Source organism: Misgurnus anguillicaudatus, chromosome 10 (assembly GCF_027580225.2).
Source record: "Misgurnus anguillicaudatus chromosome 10, ASM2758022v2, whole genome shotgun sequence".
Lineage (NCBI taxonomy): Eukaryota > Metazoa > Chordata > Actinopteri > Cypriniformes > Cobitidae > Misgurnus > Misgurnus anguillicaudatus.
In genome coordinates this window covers 15,752,160-15,771,489 of record NC_073346.2, presented here as the reverse complement: position 1 = coordinate 15,771,489, position 19,330 = coordinate 15,752,160, and the positions used below count along the sequence as shown (strand labels likewise).

Below are 19,330 nucleotides of genomic sequence, written 5' to 3'. Positions count from 1 at the left end.
CATCCTTTGGGGGAGGACTTTGGGCATGTGCAGTATCTGACAAGTTTTATTTTACAAATATGGCGGCGCACCCAGTAACACTTCAACTTTCTTAAAAAACACTTTTGACATCACACCACACTAACTGCTAGGGGTGTAACGGTACGTGTATTCGAACCGGACCGTTTCGGTTCAGGGCTTTCGGCACGGTGCACACGTGCACCGAAAGGCCGAATGCATTTTGTGTGCGCCTGTGCGGAACATAATACGTGCGTTTCCGCACGAACATATTAAGTGGCGGAAGTCTCCGCGTTCAGCGCAAGTCTTCTGTCAAACATATAACATAATTCGGCCCGCAGAAAGATTTTTATTTACTTAGATGTATATCCGTTTGATTATTGATGTAAACGTTTACGTGTCGTATCTAAAAGCGCATGTTAAACGCGTGTCAACGCGCTGCTTTGTTCTTTTAAAAGTGCGTGAGAGGATGCACGTCTTTCGTTGCTACGCATTCATGAGACGCGCTTTCTGTGACAGCGAGAATACGGAATGCGTGATCAGATTTTTCATCTGCACATCAAGTCAATCATATCATTGTGCCAATGCGATCAGCTGGTCGGGACAGAGAAGAGCTGTAACCCGGGGTTACTCAGCTGTCACTCAGCTGCGGAGGGGTTCGTTACAGCTTACATTGACGACACAAGCAAAGATTAGGAGAAACATGCAAAAGATCAAAGATGGCTAGGTATGCAACTCACTAATCTCAAAATGAGTGTATAATAAGTATATCATCATGTTGGTTGCTATGCAGTTACACATAGAGCAGTAATATTATTTTTATACAGCGATGGTACATAGCCAATTCAATACTGTGAGTTAAACAATCCAAAATAAATCAAAACAGAAAATTTTTGGTGGCAAAAATGTAGGCTAATAGTTCATAAATGTATTCGGGAATTGAATTTGTTAGTTCAAGGTTTTAGTAGAAAAAGTTTAAGAGAAGGTTAAGAAAAGAGTTACCTTCTGTTATAAAATAATGTAAAAAAGAACTTTGCAGTAGTATTTTATTTATTATTTTTTCATTTTATATATATTTTATATGTTATATTTTAATAAAAAGTGTTTAAAAAAGTGTAAACAAATTGTAAAAAAAAGTTTATAGTAATAAACAACCTGTAGTTTAATGTTTGCATTTCTCCCTTACTGTACCGAAAATGAACCGAACCGTGGCTTCAAAACCGGGGTTCGCACCGAACCGTGATTTTTGCGTACCGTTACACCCCTACTAACTGCACAAACTTACTTTGGCTTGCCTAGAGTGTTTTCACGGCCTCTCCAGAATCTCTAATGTAGAATCCTTATTACATTATTAATGCAATGGAAGATCTGACTTCCTGTAAGAGGGCTGTCACATGGGAATGAAGTTGCTGTGTAGTCAATTCAACAGGTGCAGGATCATTGCCCAATTTCTTTGGTAATCCAAGTCATCCAATTTAAGTTAATTATGGAAAATACAATTTCAGATGTCAGTATAATTAGACTAATCCTGCAGCAGTGAGTGATTTTAACTTGGTGAACAGCCAAGGACAAGATGCCTACACCTGTGAAATCCCAAACAGGAACAGTACTTTCTGATCAAGGAGCTTAAAGAACAACAAATAACATCAGAAATGCAAACTGTTGTTTATTGTAGGGCTCCTATGGAAATTTCAAATAGATTAAACTCAAATTTAACAAGGCAATTCACATAAATTCATACATTTCTTATGTAAGAAACACAGCTGCGATTAGCCCATGCAACTTAAATGCATAAAGGCACATTAACATAGCGGCAGATCAAAATTCAGGCACCGTGAGAGGCGTTCATTATAATGGGCTAATTGGACATTCATCAAGTAATGTCTGGGAAACAGCCCGAGTCTGTGAAGACCTCAGCGGGCCACTGTGAAAACCCTGCTTTCTTCTTTACACTGGAAATTAGGCTTGAACTTCAGGCTCTCTTTTTGTTTCCATTGTCTTTTGTAGGTCAGGGTTGACCAAACAAGAATTACAATCAGTGCTAAGAAGGCTAAGAGGTCTAGCGAGTAGATACTGAGTCTGAATCAATGGAGAGCGAGAGAAAGATTTTGTGAGAGAAGGAAGAAAGAGAAAAAGAAACCATGAGATGGGATTGAGAACTGTGAGACAAACAGAGTCAGGTTACCACGAGACGCTCAGATAAAAATACCTCCGCGGATGAACATGTAGACAGTTTTAATCTTTTCCTCTTTAAGCTGTGAGGGACGCAGAGGGGGTTACAATGGAAACCAGATGGTTTGGTCGAGATGCTGTGAATGTGTCTGGACAAATGTGTTTTGTGTGTGTCAGTGTGTGTGGATAGGCTGTCCCATGTCATGTGTCTGTCATCATTTAACTGTTTGTAAGTCTCTGCTTCCCAGACTGGTGTCTCTATAAGGACATAATCCAACCATTGTTACATATGTTATGGGTAAAAATCTGTGGTCATCAACCTAGCACTAGAAATTCAATTTCAGTTCACTTTGAAGAGTTACAAACAGGCCAATAAACTATATGGAGGAATAATTTTCTCAATTTATGAATACATCTGGACATAAAATAACAACAGCTCCCACTGAAAACATATGAAGAGATCATATGCAGAAGCCGGAAAACGGCACCTCTATCATATATATCAATTATGTTTAATTTCGGCCTCAGGACATTCAGAAATACTAATTTGTTGGCAGAATCCACTAAATGCCAGTGCCATGATGACTGTTTTTATCAAAGTCATTCAAGTGTATGGAAGCCGAATTGGATGAACGACGGCGCACGTAACAAAGTGAGTACTTGGACCCATAGATATGTATAAAGGCTAGATGTCTCGCCCGCGCTGCTGGCCAATTGAGTGGAACATCTGCTTTTGGCGGCCATCTTACCACAGGGCACTTGCTCATCCATAGCATTGTGTTTAATGGAACATGTACTTTTACATGACCATAACTTGCTCAATTTTCTACCGATTCTCAAACGGTTTGGTTTGTTATAAACATCAGAGATGTACCTATGACACTGCATAGTTAATGAATAATTTTCATGAATCGTGTTAAAGCATCCAGAATTATAGCCACGTTAATAATGTTTGTAAAAAACCAAACCGTTTGAAAATCGGTAGAAATTTGAGCAAGTTATGGTCATTAAAAGTACCTGCACCATTAAAACACAATGCTACGAGTGAGCGAGCTGTCTGAGGTAAGATGGCCGCCAGGCGATTACGTTACACATCTAGCCTTTATACATATCTAGGCTTGGACCTTAATATAACACGAATTTGGCCGTCACATGGATCACAGCGCCCCTAATGCGTGGTTCGAACAGTATCTTTATTTTTACATTCTGATTTTTTATCATTTGCAATGTTGATAGTTGCATCTTTCATGATTTGCAACCATTTACTATGTCTTGTCCAAAGAAGTGGATTATTTTTAGAAGTGGTGTTTTTTGCCCAAAAGCTTGCATGTACTTAAGAGGGTTTTGCGTTAAAGTGACATTACCATTAAAGTGAAATTACTGAACCGAAATGTAAAAGACCCTGATAAAATTTCTTAATTTTACAAGAAAACATGTCAGATGCACTGAGAATTTTGCATCTGAACTCCTCATATATACTCAAGCACACGGACACACAATACATCAGAAAAATTGCCTTTTAAAAAACTGGAGAGCAAAACAATTCTCGAGTTGATTGGTAACAGAATTACAATATTATATGGACTGTTTAATAACAAATAATACACAATATTATAGACTTCATGTGACTACAGAAATCGCCCACAAAATTTCTGCTTAAAGTTAATGCTTAAACTGGAAGATTATAGTTTACAAGTAAAAACCGATAGGAAAATGAGTCATATCTTGATATCAGATATAGTCCAAAAAAGGACATCTGAGAAGCATAAAAGGAACGGGACAAACACTCAGATGGTGACTAATGTGGCCCGCATCCTGGAAAATTTTTATTTGAGGAAAGATTCTGCAGGTTCTGTCACAATTTCAATCCAGCATCCCAAACACAAACTTAGAACTCAATGTACAACACACTCACTGGAAAATACTGGAATATAGCTTAAAATTCAAACAGTAAAGGAAAAATACACATAACAATGCAATGTTATTAAAGCCACAGTAATATGAATATTCTCTCATCATTTACCCTCATGTCTATCATGACTTTCATTAAACACAAAAAATAAATCATAAAAACTTTTATAGCATTTTTTGAAGAACAGACTGAAATTTTAGTTATGCTTGACTGAATCTTTGCCTCTAGGGCAGTCATATTAGACTTTAAGCATGCAAATATTTTTCGGACGCTGCTGCGAATATGGCCAGGGAGCGCTTCGTCCATCTTTGCTTTTTAGTAGAAAAAGGTTACCAATGTTTTACTGGTCACATGTCATCTGATGTGATACAAATTTCCTGGTCAGAGTTCACCAAACTTGAACTTTCAGGGTTCCCACACCTAACTTCTAATTCAAGGACCTTTCAAGGACTTTCCAGGTCCAATACCCTCAAATTCAAGGACTAAAGGATGATGCAGGAGCCATGAAGTATATCGCTATCTGAAATATTGCCAAAGACGGCGTTACAGGGACGCTGGAAGTATGGCAAGGGAGACGCAGCGTCTCGTTCCCTTCTCAGGGAACAACAGTTACTTACGTATTACGAGACGCTTTCATGTGTCAAACACAACTATGCAAAAAAGCATTTTGGTATGAATCAACATTCGCATACAGAAGATATAAGCATTTAAACAAACAATTTAGCACGTGTTCTTAAAAAGTCTAGAATTTTTATGATATTATCTTACACTACACAGGGAATAATATGGATTTTTTTCCAGAAAACTTATTGCATAAAATAGATTCAAGCACTTTCAATGACCTGTATCTATGTATGTAGATTTTTTAAAACTTCCCAGTGCCTTGTATTTTTTCCCCAGATTCACAAACTTTCAAGGATTTGAAGGACCCGTGGGAACCCTGAACTTTGGTACACAGCGAAATGCTTGCGATTCCGGTCTGCCGCATTCGCATTCGTAATGATGAAAGTCAATGGAACGAAAAGTCTTGACCATGGCATCAGCCATATAAACCAGTTTGACTGGAAAAACCTAATGTTGACTAAATAATCAAAGAATTTTAAGTTTAGACGATTCTTCATAAAAACACCAATAGAGTAGTACACAAATTTTGTTTGCTTCTGTTTTTCACTTACGTGAACTTTCAGAAGGTCCTGCAAATCAAACTGCATGTCAGACCGGGGCAAATTATTGCCAAAAGTTTCCATAGCAGCTCATTTAACAAAAATAAAAAGCTTGTCATCCGTGCTTTAGGTTGCTGAACATGCAAGACACGTTTTACAGTCATGATAATACAGGGACATACACAAAGAGTGGTCTTTGTATATGTCTTCATAAGGAGCTAATTTAACATGTGCCTCTATTGTGGATACACTGATCAACTTTTAGTAAACTTTGGTGTGGTTTCCCGGACAGGGCTTAAACCTAGTCCCAGACTAAAATGCATTTTAACTAAAAAACAGCTTGCACTGACATATCTTAAAATTTATCAGTGGAACTGTTTTGTCTCAAGATGCACACAAGTAATGTTTATTCTTAAGGTATTTTTGTAAAACTGCTTAAATATAATATAACTTAGGACTGGCTTAATCTATAACCTTTCTGGGAAACCACCCTTTTATAAACTGACAAAACCTACTGCAGTGTTAATCTAACTCAATTGATAGAGCATTGCAATAGCAACACAACCATAAAACCATAGAACCATAAAATGGCTAGCTTCAAAGTTGTATATTTTATGACTACATGCATTATATCTATCTAGACATTTACCATTAAAATCTGTACACTACATGAACAGTGCACACCACCATACAGAAAATGATGATGTTTATGAAGCATTATATAAATACCTCAACCATATTCTGTACCTTATACTGTACAAAACCCAGGCCTAATTTAGTGATTTGTCCCTGAAACTTACAAAACCAAGTAAACAATCCCAACATCCATTAAACTTCCCTTAATTTACGTCTATAATTTGGCTATAACCACAATGTGCTTTTAAATGCTGCTCTTGGGCGGCAAGGCTCTTGACTGAGATCATTACCGAAAATTTAACTCGCCTCTCAATCAGGGAGTGTCTGCTAAAAGTTCTGTCCCCCGAACCGTAAAGCGAGACCATTACCTTAGATTTATTACACATGTTTGAAAGTGCATTATGGCTGGATTTGCAGCAAGACCTAATGGCAATAAATGGGAGTGCTTTTATTGGGACCACACGTAGGGATTGTTGAGTTTAATCAAGACTCTTGCCATTATACAAGCCAGACACGCTGATTATAGCAAATCAGTGTCAATAGCCACACCGGCCCTGCACACTTTAATAAACCATTAGCTCACCCACCAGAAACCGTGAGCCCAAATGAGCATCTACTCTGCGGCCAAATGTATGTATGAGTAAATGACTATGATTAAGACGTCTGAATTATGGCCTGTCAGAAAGCCATACTTACAGGTTGCATGAGCATTTCTGAGCTTTGAAAATTAGCCATCTGATAATTGGAGATTGCTGCTTTTCGCAACTGCTGAAGCGAACCGTGAGCTATGTTGTGTACATTACCGCACCGCTAAATATCACCAACATCGACCACTGAGGTTCTCCGCAAACTAGCTAAATGACGGCCGTCACATGTAGGGGCCTTTTATGCTCGCCATTCATGTTTATGCCCGACACAGGAATAAAACAAATATTTATACGCAGCTTCTTATGATGTTTAACACTAAGACCATTAAACTGCTGCATTCAGGAAGTCCTGTTTAAATTTGGATATTTTAGAGGTGTAATTTAAAGAAAGGGTAAAAATTTTTATCAGTTGAGAGAGAAGAGAGTTCCTAAAATGGTCGCATGGAGCTTCTTCTTCTTCGTTTAATGGCGGGTAGCACCAACATTCAGTGCATTATTGGCATTGGTGCTAACGTTGGTGGTGCTACCCGATATTTAATAAAGAAAAAGCAGCCCATAAATATGCCTTGGCCATTACAGGAAGATAGTTATTATAGTTAACAAAGTGGATTTTTTTTATAAAAATCCATGTGGATTATGTCGGTGAATGATAGATGCGCTTTAAGATGATGCTTTAAAATCAGTAGCACCATTTCCTCCCATTATAAAGCTTGGAAGACCCAGGAAATTGTCAAATTGTGTTTGTCTAAAAGATCATAGTTATGTACATCTCAGATGCCTTGAGGGTGATTAAATTAAAAAGACCTTTTTAAGATGTCAAATAAATCTTTGGTGTCCCCAGAGTACGTTTTTAAAGTTTTAGCTCAAAATACCATATAGATAATTTATTATGACATTAAAATTGCCAATTTGTAGGTGTGAGCAAAAATGTGCGGTTTTTGGGTGCGCCCTTTAAAATGCAAATGAGTTGATCTGGCAGTGACGTGGTTGGATAGTGCAGATTAAAGGACAAGTTCAGTATTTTACACTTAAAGCCCTATTTTCAGATTGTTTATGATGAAATTGAACGGTTTTGACTGAAATTTCGACATATGCGGCTGCCCCGAGAATTTTCGGGTGTTTGTGTTTCACCTCCCACCTCTACAATGGGTTTATAGGTGCACTGGAACAATCCTTCCTAAAATGCATTAAACTTTCGTTTACAAAGACGTGAAACTCACCGAGTGGTCAGGGGAGTTCACTGATGCTCACACAAAAATTGCTGCAAAAGACGCATTCCAACAGGTTTTATCGTAGTTTTTGTCCAACTCCATTGACTTGTATTAGATGTTCTGTGAGGTACGGTGTTAGTCCGCGCCGGGAACTTTGTTTCTATTCTTGCAATTGGCAATGGCGGATTAGCGCCACCAACTGGGCTGGAGTGTCTATTATTCAAGCTCTCAACGGAAGAATGTACGGGTGTGATGCGTTTGGAAAAATAGGTCCACAAGTTAACAACGAATGGTAAAACACCTGTTGGAAAGCATCTTTTGCAGCGATTTTTGTGTGAGCATATCAGTAAACACCCCTGACCACTCGGTGAATTTCACGTCTTTGTAAACGAAAGTTTAATGCATTTTAGGAAGGATTGTTCCAGTGCACCTATAAACCCATTGTAGAGGTGTGAGGTGAAACACAAACACCCGAAAATTCTCGGGGCAGCCGCATACGTCGAAATTTCAGTCAAAACCGCTCTACCTCACCATAAACAATCCGAAAACAGGGCTTTAAGTGTAAATACCGAACTTGTCCTTTAAGGGGTGGTTTTATCCCCTTCTGACATCACAGGGGGAGCCAATGCTTGCAGAGAATGGTTTACAAAAATGAAGCTACTGGGTTGATCTTTTTCACATTTTCTAGGTTGATAGAAGCACTAGGGACCCAACTATACCACTTAAACATAAAAAAGTCACATTTTTATGATATGCCCCCTTTAAGGGGTATTTTTTGCCAAAGTATCTCTGTTTATAAATATTTGTATTTGACCCAACAATGTGTTTTGGGTTCATTCCCTTTTTGACCCAATGCTGGGTCATAAAAATAAACCAGCATTTTTTTGTGTGTGTAAGTTATGGAACAGAGCTAAAGATACAAATGCAACAGAGCCACAGGAAGCCAGACACTGCGCTGCTAACTCACTTATAATATCTCAAAGTCAACTGTGCACTTGCGACCAGACCTTAAACTCAATTTATTGGTATGATGACTATATTAACGGTGTTCTCATGCGCTGCCTCGACTGTTACGCAATCCCTAATTGGAAGAACATCCACTCCGGACACCTTTTCCAAACCGGATCAACTTCCAATTCGCACAAGGAGAGTAAACGCGAATGCCAGGAACATTTTCCACAGCAACAGAGGCCTTAAACCTAATTATTCCTTTAAATTTGAATATAAAATCATGACATTTCTCAGAACCACGGCTTTAAAATATATTTCTAATTAATGGTATCGAAAGTCAATGGCATAACAATATCCATTACCTAGCAGCCATTAGACCAACAACTACACATATTACACTTAACGGTCCGTAATAAAGATGGACAGTCAAAACACACAAGTCATTGTGAACGTAATGTCGAACCGCGGTAGCCAAACGCTCCTCTGTCATCTCATCTGGATACAGAAAAATGGATAATAAAATAAACCCAGACTTGGTGATCACATCTTGTGAGGGTTTATTTTGCAAAAATGACCGTACATCATCCAGCTTATTACATGTCTGCTTACCAAAAATAAGAAATAAAAGCACATAAATTATTTATTTGAGTCTAAATGATTTTATTATGTGGAAAAGAGACCGCGGAGTCATGAAGCTAGGAGAGTGGTCAACACTCATAGCTTAATTATTTAAAATATCTGACCCCCCGAATGCCACCGGCGACCAATCAGAATCCATTATTCCAAACTGCTACAAGTTTTACTAATGAGCCCGGACAAGTGCAGTAAAATAGTTCTCATTGCTTTGTGTCAACGACCCTGTTGACGTTTCACTCTGATGAGCGTGGAGCCCTGCTATGAATAGCCACAGCACAGTGGTTTTGAATTCGTTCCTTTCATCAAGCCGGAGATGAAGGCCCCGAACGTGTGATCAAAAGCAGAGCCAGACTCAAGGAAGTTATCGTACAAACTGCACATGGGCGATGTTTACGGTGAGTCCACGCATATCTGTGCCACGCTGTCATAAACAAGTAAACCAAGAAACGCTAAGCAGCTGTCGTTTTGGGTCATCAGCTTAGCGAAAGAGAAACACAGGTCCCACCTCTGACCCACATAGGCTCTCAATCACACAAACACACAGCTGGTCAGAAAAGTGATCCCGTCATTGCTACAAGGAATGCGGTCTTGTTAAGAACAGGTCCTGAAGATAGAAGAGCAGCAAAACATTCGAACGATCTGCAGAGACCCGAAGCAACATCTGCAGAGCATAGTGGCTCTCTTATCAAGGTCTTCTTTCCATAAGGGCATAAATCACAGATAAACTGGCTATGGTACATTGATTCTACAGAGACAAACAGCACAGTCACTTGAAGTATTTTATCAAGAAATAAATCAGTGGTATGTTTTGATGGAGACGTCCAAAGCTGCTGTTTGGGGAAGCTTCTCGGAAGAGTTTGTTACAAGAGGCATTCGTGCTAAGCTACTGCCCCCCTCTTTCACGGCTCGGGCTTCCAACAAAAAGGAAAATTATTTGTAGGTAAATAAGGGCAGTTGTCTGAGCAAGTCTGTTGTATCTCGACAACAGTTTCGGCATCGGCAACGCTTGAAGAACCCCAGCAAAAGTGTTTTCGCAGAGAGGGGTAACTTGCTTCTTTCTTGGGTCAATTTTGTCCCTGGTACCCTTAAATAACACTTTGCGAGTAAAGTACAAATTAAAACCTGACAGTTCTAAAGCTAATGGCTTTTGCAGGCTTATGGTTAAATTTCCCCCTGCAGTCTGGAGAAGGAAAACAGTACGAGCCATGTGTGCTTGGCCGCAGCGCAGCACACCACTAAGTTTATGGTGCTCGCTGCAGACAGACACTTGTCTTAAAAACTGACTACAAGTTCCTGTAGACAACGGCAGTGAATCACGTAGTCTCGCGTAGCCAGACGTTTGGCACGAAGTCTGGTCCACATCACAGATTTTTCCTGCCAAGAACTGCCTAGTTGAATAGGAAGAAGCCGTCTGACTGACAAGTAAAGCAGCCAATCACAGTTTACTCTTGCACAGTGATCAAATCTATATGACCTGACTTAAATTGCATATCTGAGAAGCCATCTGCATTAGTCAATGAACAGCTGGTAGGCATGCAGTCTACAATAAATCTATATGCAAACTGCACTTCCAGGAAACGACAGTATTAGGTTTGAGATGGGATTTGAGGGTGCTGTCTGTTATACTTAATCTTGCGTGACACAGATAACCACTGCTGCCATGCTTTCACACAAAGACACAGATGTTAATCTGGGATAAGGCTTACGGAGGTAATGAAGCCTGATTCTGTCAACAGGGCTTAAGGATATGAGCTAAACAATGACTGCTTGGAAATATACAGTAACTTTACATACTAATTTAAGCCATTTAACTGCTTATATGTGACCAAGTCTGTGAAAACCAAGCTAAAGTCGTTTTTGTTATGTTTTTGACATAAAATCATCCAAGATAATGTAAAGAATGTTTTTTGAAAGTATAGCCTTGATACCTTTAATACTGACTAAGTAAGGTCATGACAATGATTAAAATCAGTGTGAATTCAATTAGGGGTGCACAGATAAATCAGCCGATGATGCTTCTCAATGAATTACGGTGAAATGGCGCTACATCCAAATGCCAGAGGGCGCTCTCGTGCAAAAAGTCAATATGCGCCGCAGAAGACAAACCATTACACACGCTGCTCCAGGAAATGGCTTAAGCATATATTTACTGTATATTGCTGTTCTTCAAACTTTTTCAGGTATTTTTATGATAATAACGAATATGTATAATGATTAAATGTTTGACGAGTGTTGCTTTTTTTCAAATGCATGTTATAAACGAAACGACTGAAACTAACAGTGATTTCAGATTGATAAGGACTTACTGATCAAATCCAAAGTACATAGCTGTGCATAATATCGGCTGTGCGATTCAGAAGAGTTATCGGCCAGGTATTATTAGTGTATATCGGCATTTATCATCGCATCCCTAAATTCAATGACTGAAATCAACTTTAAAGGGCACATATGCGATTTCTACAAGATGTAAAATACGTCTCAGGTGTGCCTAAATTGTGTTTGTGAAGTTTCAGCTCAGAATACCCCACATATCATTTGTTATAGCATGTCCAAAGAGCCCCTATTTGGGTGGGAGCAAAAAAGCGCTGTTTTCATGTGTGTACTAGTGGTCTGACGAATCACAAAACTCACAGTTTGGATCACACTCGGTTTTTGAGGCACGGATCAGATCATTTTCCGGATCACGAAAAAAGGGGTGGGAAAAATCAAACATTAAAGGTGCAGTGTGTATTTTTAGAAGGATCTCTTGACAGAAATGCAAAATAATATACAAAACTATATGATCAGGGGTGTATAAAGACCTTTCTTAATGAATCATTATGTTTTTATTACATTAGAATGAGATGTTTTATCTACATACACCAAGGGTCCCCATAAGTGGAAGTCACCATTTTGTGCCACCATGTTTCTACAGAAACCTTTAACGGACAAACTTTATTATTTACTTTAAGTTGTTTCTGACGATGACATGTTTGTCCGGTGGCAATTATCGTAGCTTCTCTGTGTTTCAAAAGTGAGGGGTGAGCAGTGGACTGAGCCGTTGGTTGCAATTCACAACCTAAAATGTACACACTGCACCTTTAATAAATATAGAAATTACAAACATTTACAAAAAAGAGCAACGTTGCACATTAAGTAAGATCTAAAATGACATTAGGTACAGAAATTAAATCAAAATAAATCATAAATTAAATATAATTATTATTTTTTTAGAGCTACAGAAGTGATTTTCTCTTTGTCTTGGGTTGTTTGATTAACATTAATGATAGAGACTTAAGTATGCTAATTGAGGTTACTGTCTCTTTAAGATAAGCACAGACTGGTTTCTGCCTGGTTTCACATTTATCTCCAAACACCTTGTAAAAGTGGATTTTGATAATTGGTGCTCTTTAATTTTCCTAATCGCTTAATTAGATTATGATACTTTAGCCTTGATTTTACAGACAGGATCACATATAATTAATTTACTGTATATTTCACATATAACTGCTATTAGGCTTCCCATATAACAAATTAATTTACCACAACAACCACACAGTTCTGGAAAATGCACCCTTGCACATTTGTGTAATTGTTAGTATAAATGTTATCTCTATTATAAATTAAGGTGACCTTTTAGCAACAATAAAACTTGATTTTTTATTGTTTTAAAGCAAACATGCCTGACACAAGACGTGTGTTGGCGTGTGTCTAAACCACTTCTCTGGCATTCACATAAAGTTGCTGAACGAGCTATTTTGTATTGATTGAGAAATCAAGCATGGAACATCAAACAAGATCATAAACCTTGGAGAGCCCATTAGCAACAGAAAAACTTTACCACACAGTTAAACTCCAGCAAGACCCTCAGTATAATTCACACATCCATCAGTTCAACAAGAAACAAATGGGAAAATAATTCCTAAACCATTTAATACAACCTGAAACTCCTGACCGAGCCAGATCATTACTCACTTTAAGATAGAGATTTTTTTATTTTAAAATAGCATTTTGTTACTCACCTATACAGGCATGAACTCTGACAGACAGCTGCGTTCTTAAGACAATACTGTGTTTCTTTCCCCTCCTGAGGAGCAAACAAACAACATTATGCAGAAACTGTAAATACAATACAAAATACTATGGTTACAGTACTGAACCGATGGTATTGTATCCAAATATTTGCAGTTCAAAATTTTTTTTAAATATATATCCGTATAATGATAAATAGATATGACCTGCTGTCTACAGTGCAGGAGCTCAAAATTGTCCCTCTGAACGTGAAGGGGTTAATCCAAAAATGCAAAATCTGTCATCATTTCCTCACCCTCATGTTGTTCTGAACCTGTATAAGTTGTGTTATTCTGTTGAACACAAAAAAGATATTTTGATAAATGATGGTAAGCACACCGTTGACGGTACTACCCACTGACTTCCATAGTATTTGTTTTTCCTACTATGGAAGTCAATGGGGACTGTCAACTGTGTGCTTACCAGCATAATTTATCAAAATATTGTCTTTTTTGTTCAACATGACTCATACAGGTTAAAAACAACATATGGGTGAGTAAATGATAACAAAACTTGCATTTTTGGGTTAACAAAAGTAAGATGTTTTTTGACATGATACAATGGCAATACCATCTTTATTTGAAGTGGTATGCTTTTTTTTAAATACCTAGGAGTTGTAAATGAAATTATTATCAAAATTGTGTGTATCATGGTATATATAGTATGATAAAGTATCATAATAATAGTACTAAAATTATCACTACACACTCTCAGAATAATACAAACATGTTGACTGGGGCAGTATCCATTCAAAAAGTACACTTTTTACGCATAAAAGAGTACATATTAGTTCATCAAAGGTACATATTGGTACCAAATATATACATAAGTTTTGTACCTAAATTGTACATATTAGGAACTTTTTAAAAGTTACTGTCCCAGTGACATCTTTTATACCATTTCTGATATCCACATAGAAGGTATGTGGCTTTATTAAAGGCGGGGTGCATGATTTTTGAAAAGCGCTTTGGAAAAGGGATTCGGGCTGAGTACCAAAACACACTTGTAGCCAATCAGCAGTAAGGGGCATGTCTACTAATATGTGTATGTGTGGGGTGGGTCTATCAAAAGAAAGGCCAGATTCTATTGCGGTAGGGGCGTGTTTGTTTAGGTGATTTCAAATGTCAACATTGGCTTTCAGAGATCACGCACCCCGCCTTTAAGTGCAAAAAATCACCCAAAGACGCATCATACAAAATTCATGGCTGTTGTTTCATTTGAAGTTTACATCCCGACCACTGGATAGCATTCTTCTCATCTCTAAACTTATCTCTGGGCACGCCATAATTTGTTTGTTTGTTGTTGTTTTTTGCTAAAGTTTGCATATGGTGGTGTGTTCTCAATGACAGCTTTCCTAAATTGAAATCCTATTATTTTCCTAAAAATAGGAAACTTTTTACAGTATTGCAACATTTTGTATCGCAACCCCTGTATTGTGATACATATTGGTATTGTACTGCAAAATTCTTACACAGCCCTAGATTTTTGACAAAACTTTAAAATTGTAAAGTAAAACTGTTTACACAGTGAGCCTGGTGCCTTGCGTCACGTCTGCTCTTATATTTAGGTCAGGTGAGTTAAGCTGCTAGTCTAAAGGGACCTGAGCCATATGCGGCACTGAGCCGCAACAGACGGTGGGTGCAGACCCAGCTGACTTCCTGCTCGGGAAGGAATTCGATAGACTGACAGTGAAGAGGAGAGGGTTAATGTGGGAAAAGGGTGAAAACGAGGTGGAAGCAGGACAGCTTCTGGCAGTCCTCTGACCCCTGGACCTGAAGTAGTGGTGGAGATGGCATATAGGTCACGCCATTTATATATAAAGAGTGAAAGACGAGTATGGGCACAGATCCAGCCCCCGCTCTTTCTTAGATTATCAGGCCTGATGAACAGAGGAACTGTCTGTCTGGGTGAATAACTTGAAATAAACACACACAGAAGATTTCTTTTTCTGCCAGTGGGTGCTCGGCGCAACGTCACGCAATGCTTCGGTTGCTAAGCAACGGCGGATGCTATTGGAGTGCCCAAGCACTTTGGAAAGAAGAAGGGAGTTGCATTTTCCGCACGATTTTAGATGCGAAATGTGCATGCGAGATGCCCCTTATTCAGCTTATTCATCAAAGCATTGTAGATATTACAACTTGCGAGATAGCGTTTTTGATTCAAATTAATTGAGCGTATCTGTCTTTTTTCCATTTCGGTGGGTTCTCGAGCTCCGGAGCACCCACAAGATTGGTGCCGATGGATGTATGTGTACTGTTCAGATCTTAAAGGAACAGTGTATCACAAAAGTAATTGTTGTGTAACCCACATGACTTCTGAAAGGGAAACCCCAAAATGATGGTTTGCGCTGGCACAAGCAGTTAGTAAATCTGGCCCAAAGTGTACTATGTACTATGGAAAGGCGTCTGCTAAATGCATAAATGTAAATGTAATGTGACATATACTTCACTAAAATCCATATTTGTGTTCATATTTTGTCCAAGCATCAACACATTTCTCATACTATTTGATTAACAAAGAGTGTTTTCCATTCACAAAAATACAGGTACAAAATTTTTTTTGCAATGATAAAGATTTTCGATTAACCACAACCCTACACCACATTGACTCTAAAATAGGACCCGTGTGGGTCGAAGCCATTTACCAGAAATAAGATAAACACATCGTGAAGACAAGAAGCAACACAGTAAAGAGAAGCAGACTAAACAGAAACTCATAACGATGGCAGATAAAACAGATAGAAGTGATTTCCAGATTTACATCCGCCAGCCAATATAGTGCGAGATACTGCAGGTACGTTTCCTGAAAGCAGGACCCTTTTAAACACTGAGACCCGTAAACAAACGCTGCTTTGTGTAAGTGTAACCCTTGTATAGGTAAATACACACTAGGTTCGGTTTGGTGATAATGCTTAAATCAAGATTTTATAATCAACTGTTTTCATTTAACAAAAAATGAATTAAAGACAACAAGTAAAATGCATTTGCAACGTAACTTGTATTAACTCAACAATGAATAAAGATAAACAATTACAATAAAAGTGTGTGTGTGTGTCTTATCAGTGTAAGTGTATAGTTTGATCAATGATCAACCATTGGTCAGTTCGATTCACGTTGCTGAGCTCAGATTTAGTCGGTTCCAGTTCAATGGAAAAAGAGTTTGACTCAGTGTCAATTAAAGTTCCAGAAAAGGGAAAAGATTATCCATAGGTTGCGGATTGTGTTTTATACTGTCCTACCACAGCACTGGTGATCAGGAGTTGCCTGAACATAAAGATCTGCTGAAAGTGTCAACAATCAAGCTGGTTGGCTCGCCATCCTCCATCCGGAAGAGAAATCAATTCAATCAAAAAACCTGGCCTGCACAAAAACAGGCACAAACATCACTATTACATTCATCACAGTCTGTTGTGAACATTTGTACTAATGCACATCAAAATTATACTTCAAAATGTCAACATTTTGAAAGTTAACCATTTCAGAATAACATATACATGGATACATACATACATGTTTCCCACATATTATGCATTTGACAATATTAATATGGTTCAAAATTGTACTTCTTTAACATAACTGAACAACTTCAGCTCATAAAAACACAATGTGGTATGATTTTGGTCTATATAGAAGATTAATACAACATTACTATGAATCTTTAAACACAGCAATTTGTATCTTACAATCTCATGTACTTGCATATGAAACAACAAATTGTTCTTTCTTAAATCACATCATACCATCATATACACACATTACATCTTATGTTGATGAAATCACCAATCAAAACAATCATTTGATTAATAGTTTTATACAACTAAATCACGCTGTGACTAGCAGCACATGCTAACTGCACATGACATCACATGTGATTATATGATCACTCACCGAGATTCAATGAACGTGCTTTCCGTCTCGGGATAAAAATAAAAATAAACAAAAAACTCCAGCAGTTCCTTGAACTTATACAAAGAAACTCTTAAACCAATTTTAACAAATAAAACTGTTTGAAGCCATATTTACATGAGTTTAGCTTTCCGCTGTTCACATCTTAGTTTGCATCTCCCTCCGTTCTCACACACATCCACTCGCTCTGCAAGGGGCGGAGCTTGTAACATTTTTTTAACCAATCACAATGATCCCTTCATAACTCACTCAGCTATCGCTAAGCAGATCTGCAGAGTTCAGTTTTACACATAAATATGATTGGTGGATTTTCTTGTATGTTACAGACTAACAGAGATATAAACAAACACTTTAACTCCTTATTGTCAGGACCATTTTCTAATGGGGTTACACCCTCCCCCTCTGAATCAACATGAGTCCCTTCATGTTATTAGACTACATAGCCATTTGACATCACAGGATTTCTTAAATTATCATGTCTTTCTATTAAAGTACCAATTAGTGCTTGATGAAATCCTTCTAATACAGTCTGTGCAAAAGAAATTATGGGCTTCCCTAATGTTGGGTAATGGAACAACCCAGGAGCTCTACGGATTCTTTCAGATCTGCGTACCGGACATTCACCTGATGATTCATTTTCAGGGATCTCAATAGCAGCTTCGGGTGCATTAACCTCTGAATCTGGCATATTAACGATAGTATGCGGTGGGGTACTTTTTACGACTTCATCAAGCTCAACTGAAACATCAGGCAATTTCTCAGTCCTACTCACATTTACAAATGTCTCAACTAGATCTCTCTCATCAGTTAAAATAAGAGGTGAGTAGTTTTGATGTTCAATCTCATTTTCTGTTTGGTTTACGACAACTGTGTCACCACCATGCAGTTCCATATCTTTTACATCAGGCAAGGATTGGTCTTTTATGCCAACTTTTGGAACAGTCTGAAGTGAGTTTCCCTTGTTGTTTCCCATCTCAGTGAACTGATTTGTAACATTATGGTTCTTTTTCACTTCAAGGGACTCCATCGCTTGCTCTCTTGTTAGAGTTGGTGAGATGAAAGAATGCAACCAGTATTCTTCTTCATCTTCTGAATCAGGTTGGTCAAGCTGAATCCGATCTTGTCTTGTTTTTGGCTTTCTAGTTGGAATGACTACTTCCTCTGCCTCTTTTGTTTCAGGAAGAAATCCACAGGGAAGAAGGTGATCACGATGCAGCGTCCGTACTGGCCCATCGGCATTCTCAGGTTTAACGGAGTACACTGGTAAGTCTCCCATACGTTTGGTCACAATGTAAACAGTAGATTCCCACCGATCAGCGAGTTTATGTTTATTACGCAAACGCAAGTTCCTTACTAGAACTCTGTCTCCCATTTCCAAGGTGGACTCTCTGATGACCTTATCAAAGCGTTTTTTGTTTTTGTCAGCCACCTTCTTTGCATTTTGAATTGCAATCCCATAACTGTGTTCCAATTTAGCCTTCAGGTTCTTCACATACTGGGAATGAGTAGTAGCCGTATCATCTCTGACAGGTAACCCAAAAGCAACATCGATAGGTAACCTTGGCTGCCGACCAAACATAAGCTCATACGGTGAAAACCCAGTGACGTCATTCTTGGTGCAATTGTATGCATGAGTTAATGGTTTCACATAATCACGCCAGTGAGCTTTTTCTTTGTCCTGCAAGGTACCTAACATACTCAAGAGGGTGCGATTAAATCGCTCCACAGGGTTCCCTCTGGGATGATATGGACTTGTTCTCACCTTCCGTGTGTTTGTAAGAGTACACAGCTCCCTTATGACATGGGATTCAAAATCTCTACCCTGGTCGCTATGAAGTCGTTCAGGGAAACCATAGTGAGTGAGAAATTGGTCCCACAGACACTTGGCAACTGTGACTGCTTTTTGATCTTTCGTGGGGATGGCCACCGCATATTTTGTGAAGTGGTCAGTAATTACAAGGATATCTTTAGTGTTCCGACTGTCAGGCTCCAGTGATAGGAAATCCATGCACACCAGTTCCATGGGCCTGGTAGTGCATATGTTGACAAG

General features: G+C 38.5%; 1 protein-coding gene across 6 annotated transcripts in view; it reads right to left on the bottom strand.

Annotated features, from left to right (window-relative positions):
- The window catches only part of fhod3b (formin homology 2 domain containing 3b), a 189,262-nt gene that overhangs the window by 134,710 nt on the left and 35,222 nt on the right, over positions 1-19,330 (bottom strand). For all 6 annotated transcript variants that reach the window (XM_055209661.2, XM_055209662.2, XM_055209664.2 and 3 more), the window contains exon 3: positions 13,327-13,391. In XM_055209661.2, the coding sequence (XP_055065636.2) occupies positions 13,327-13,391 (65 nt within the window). The remainder of the gene's footprint in view (positions 1-13,326; positions 13,392-19,330) is intronic.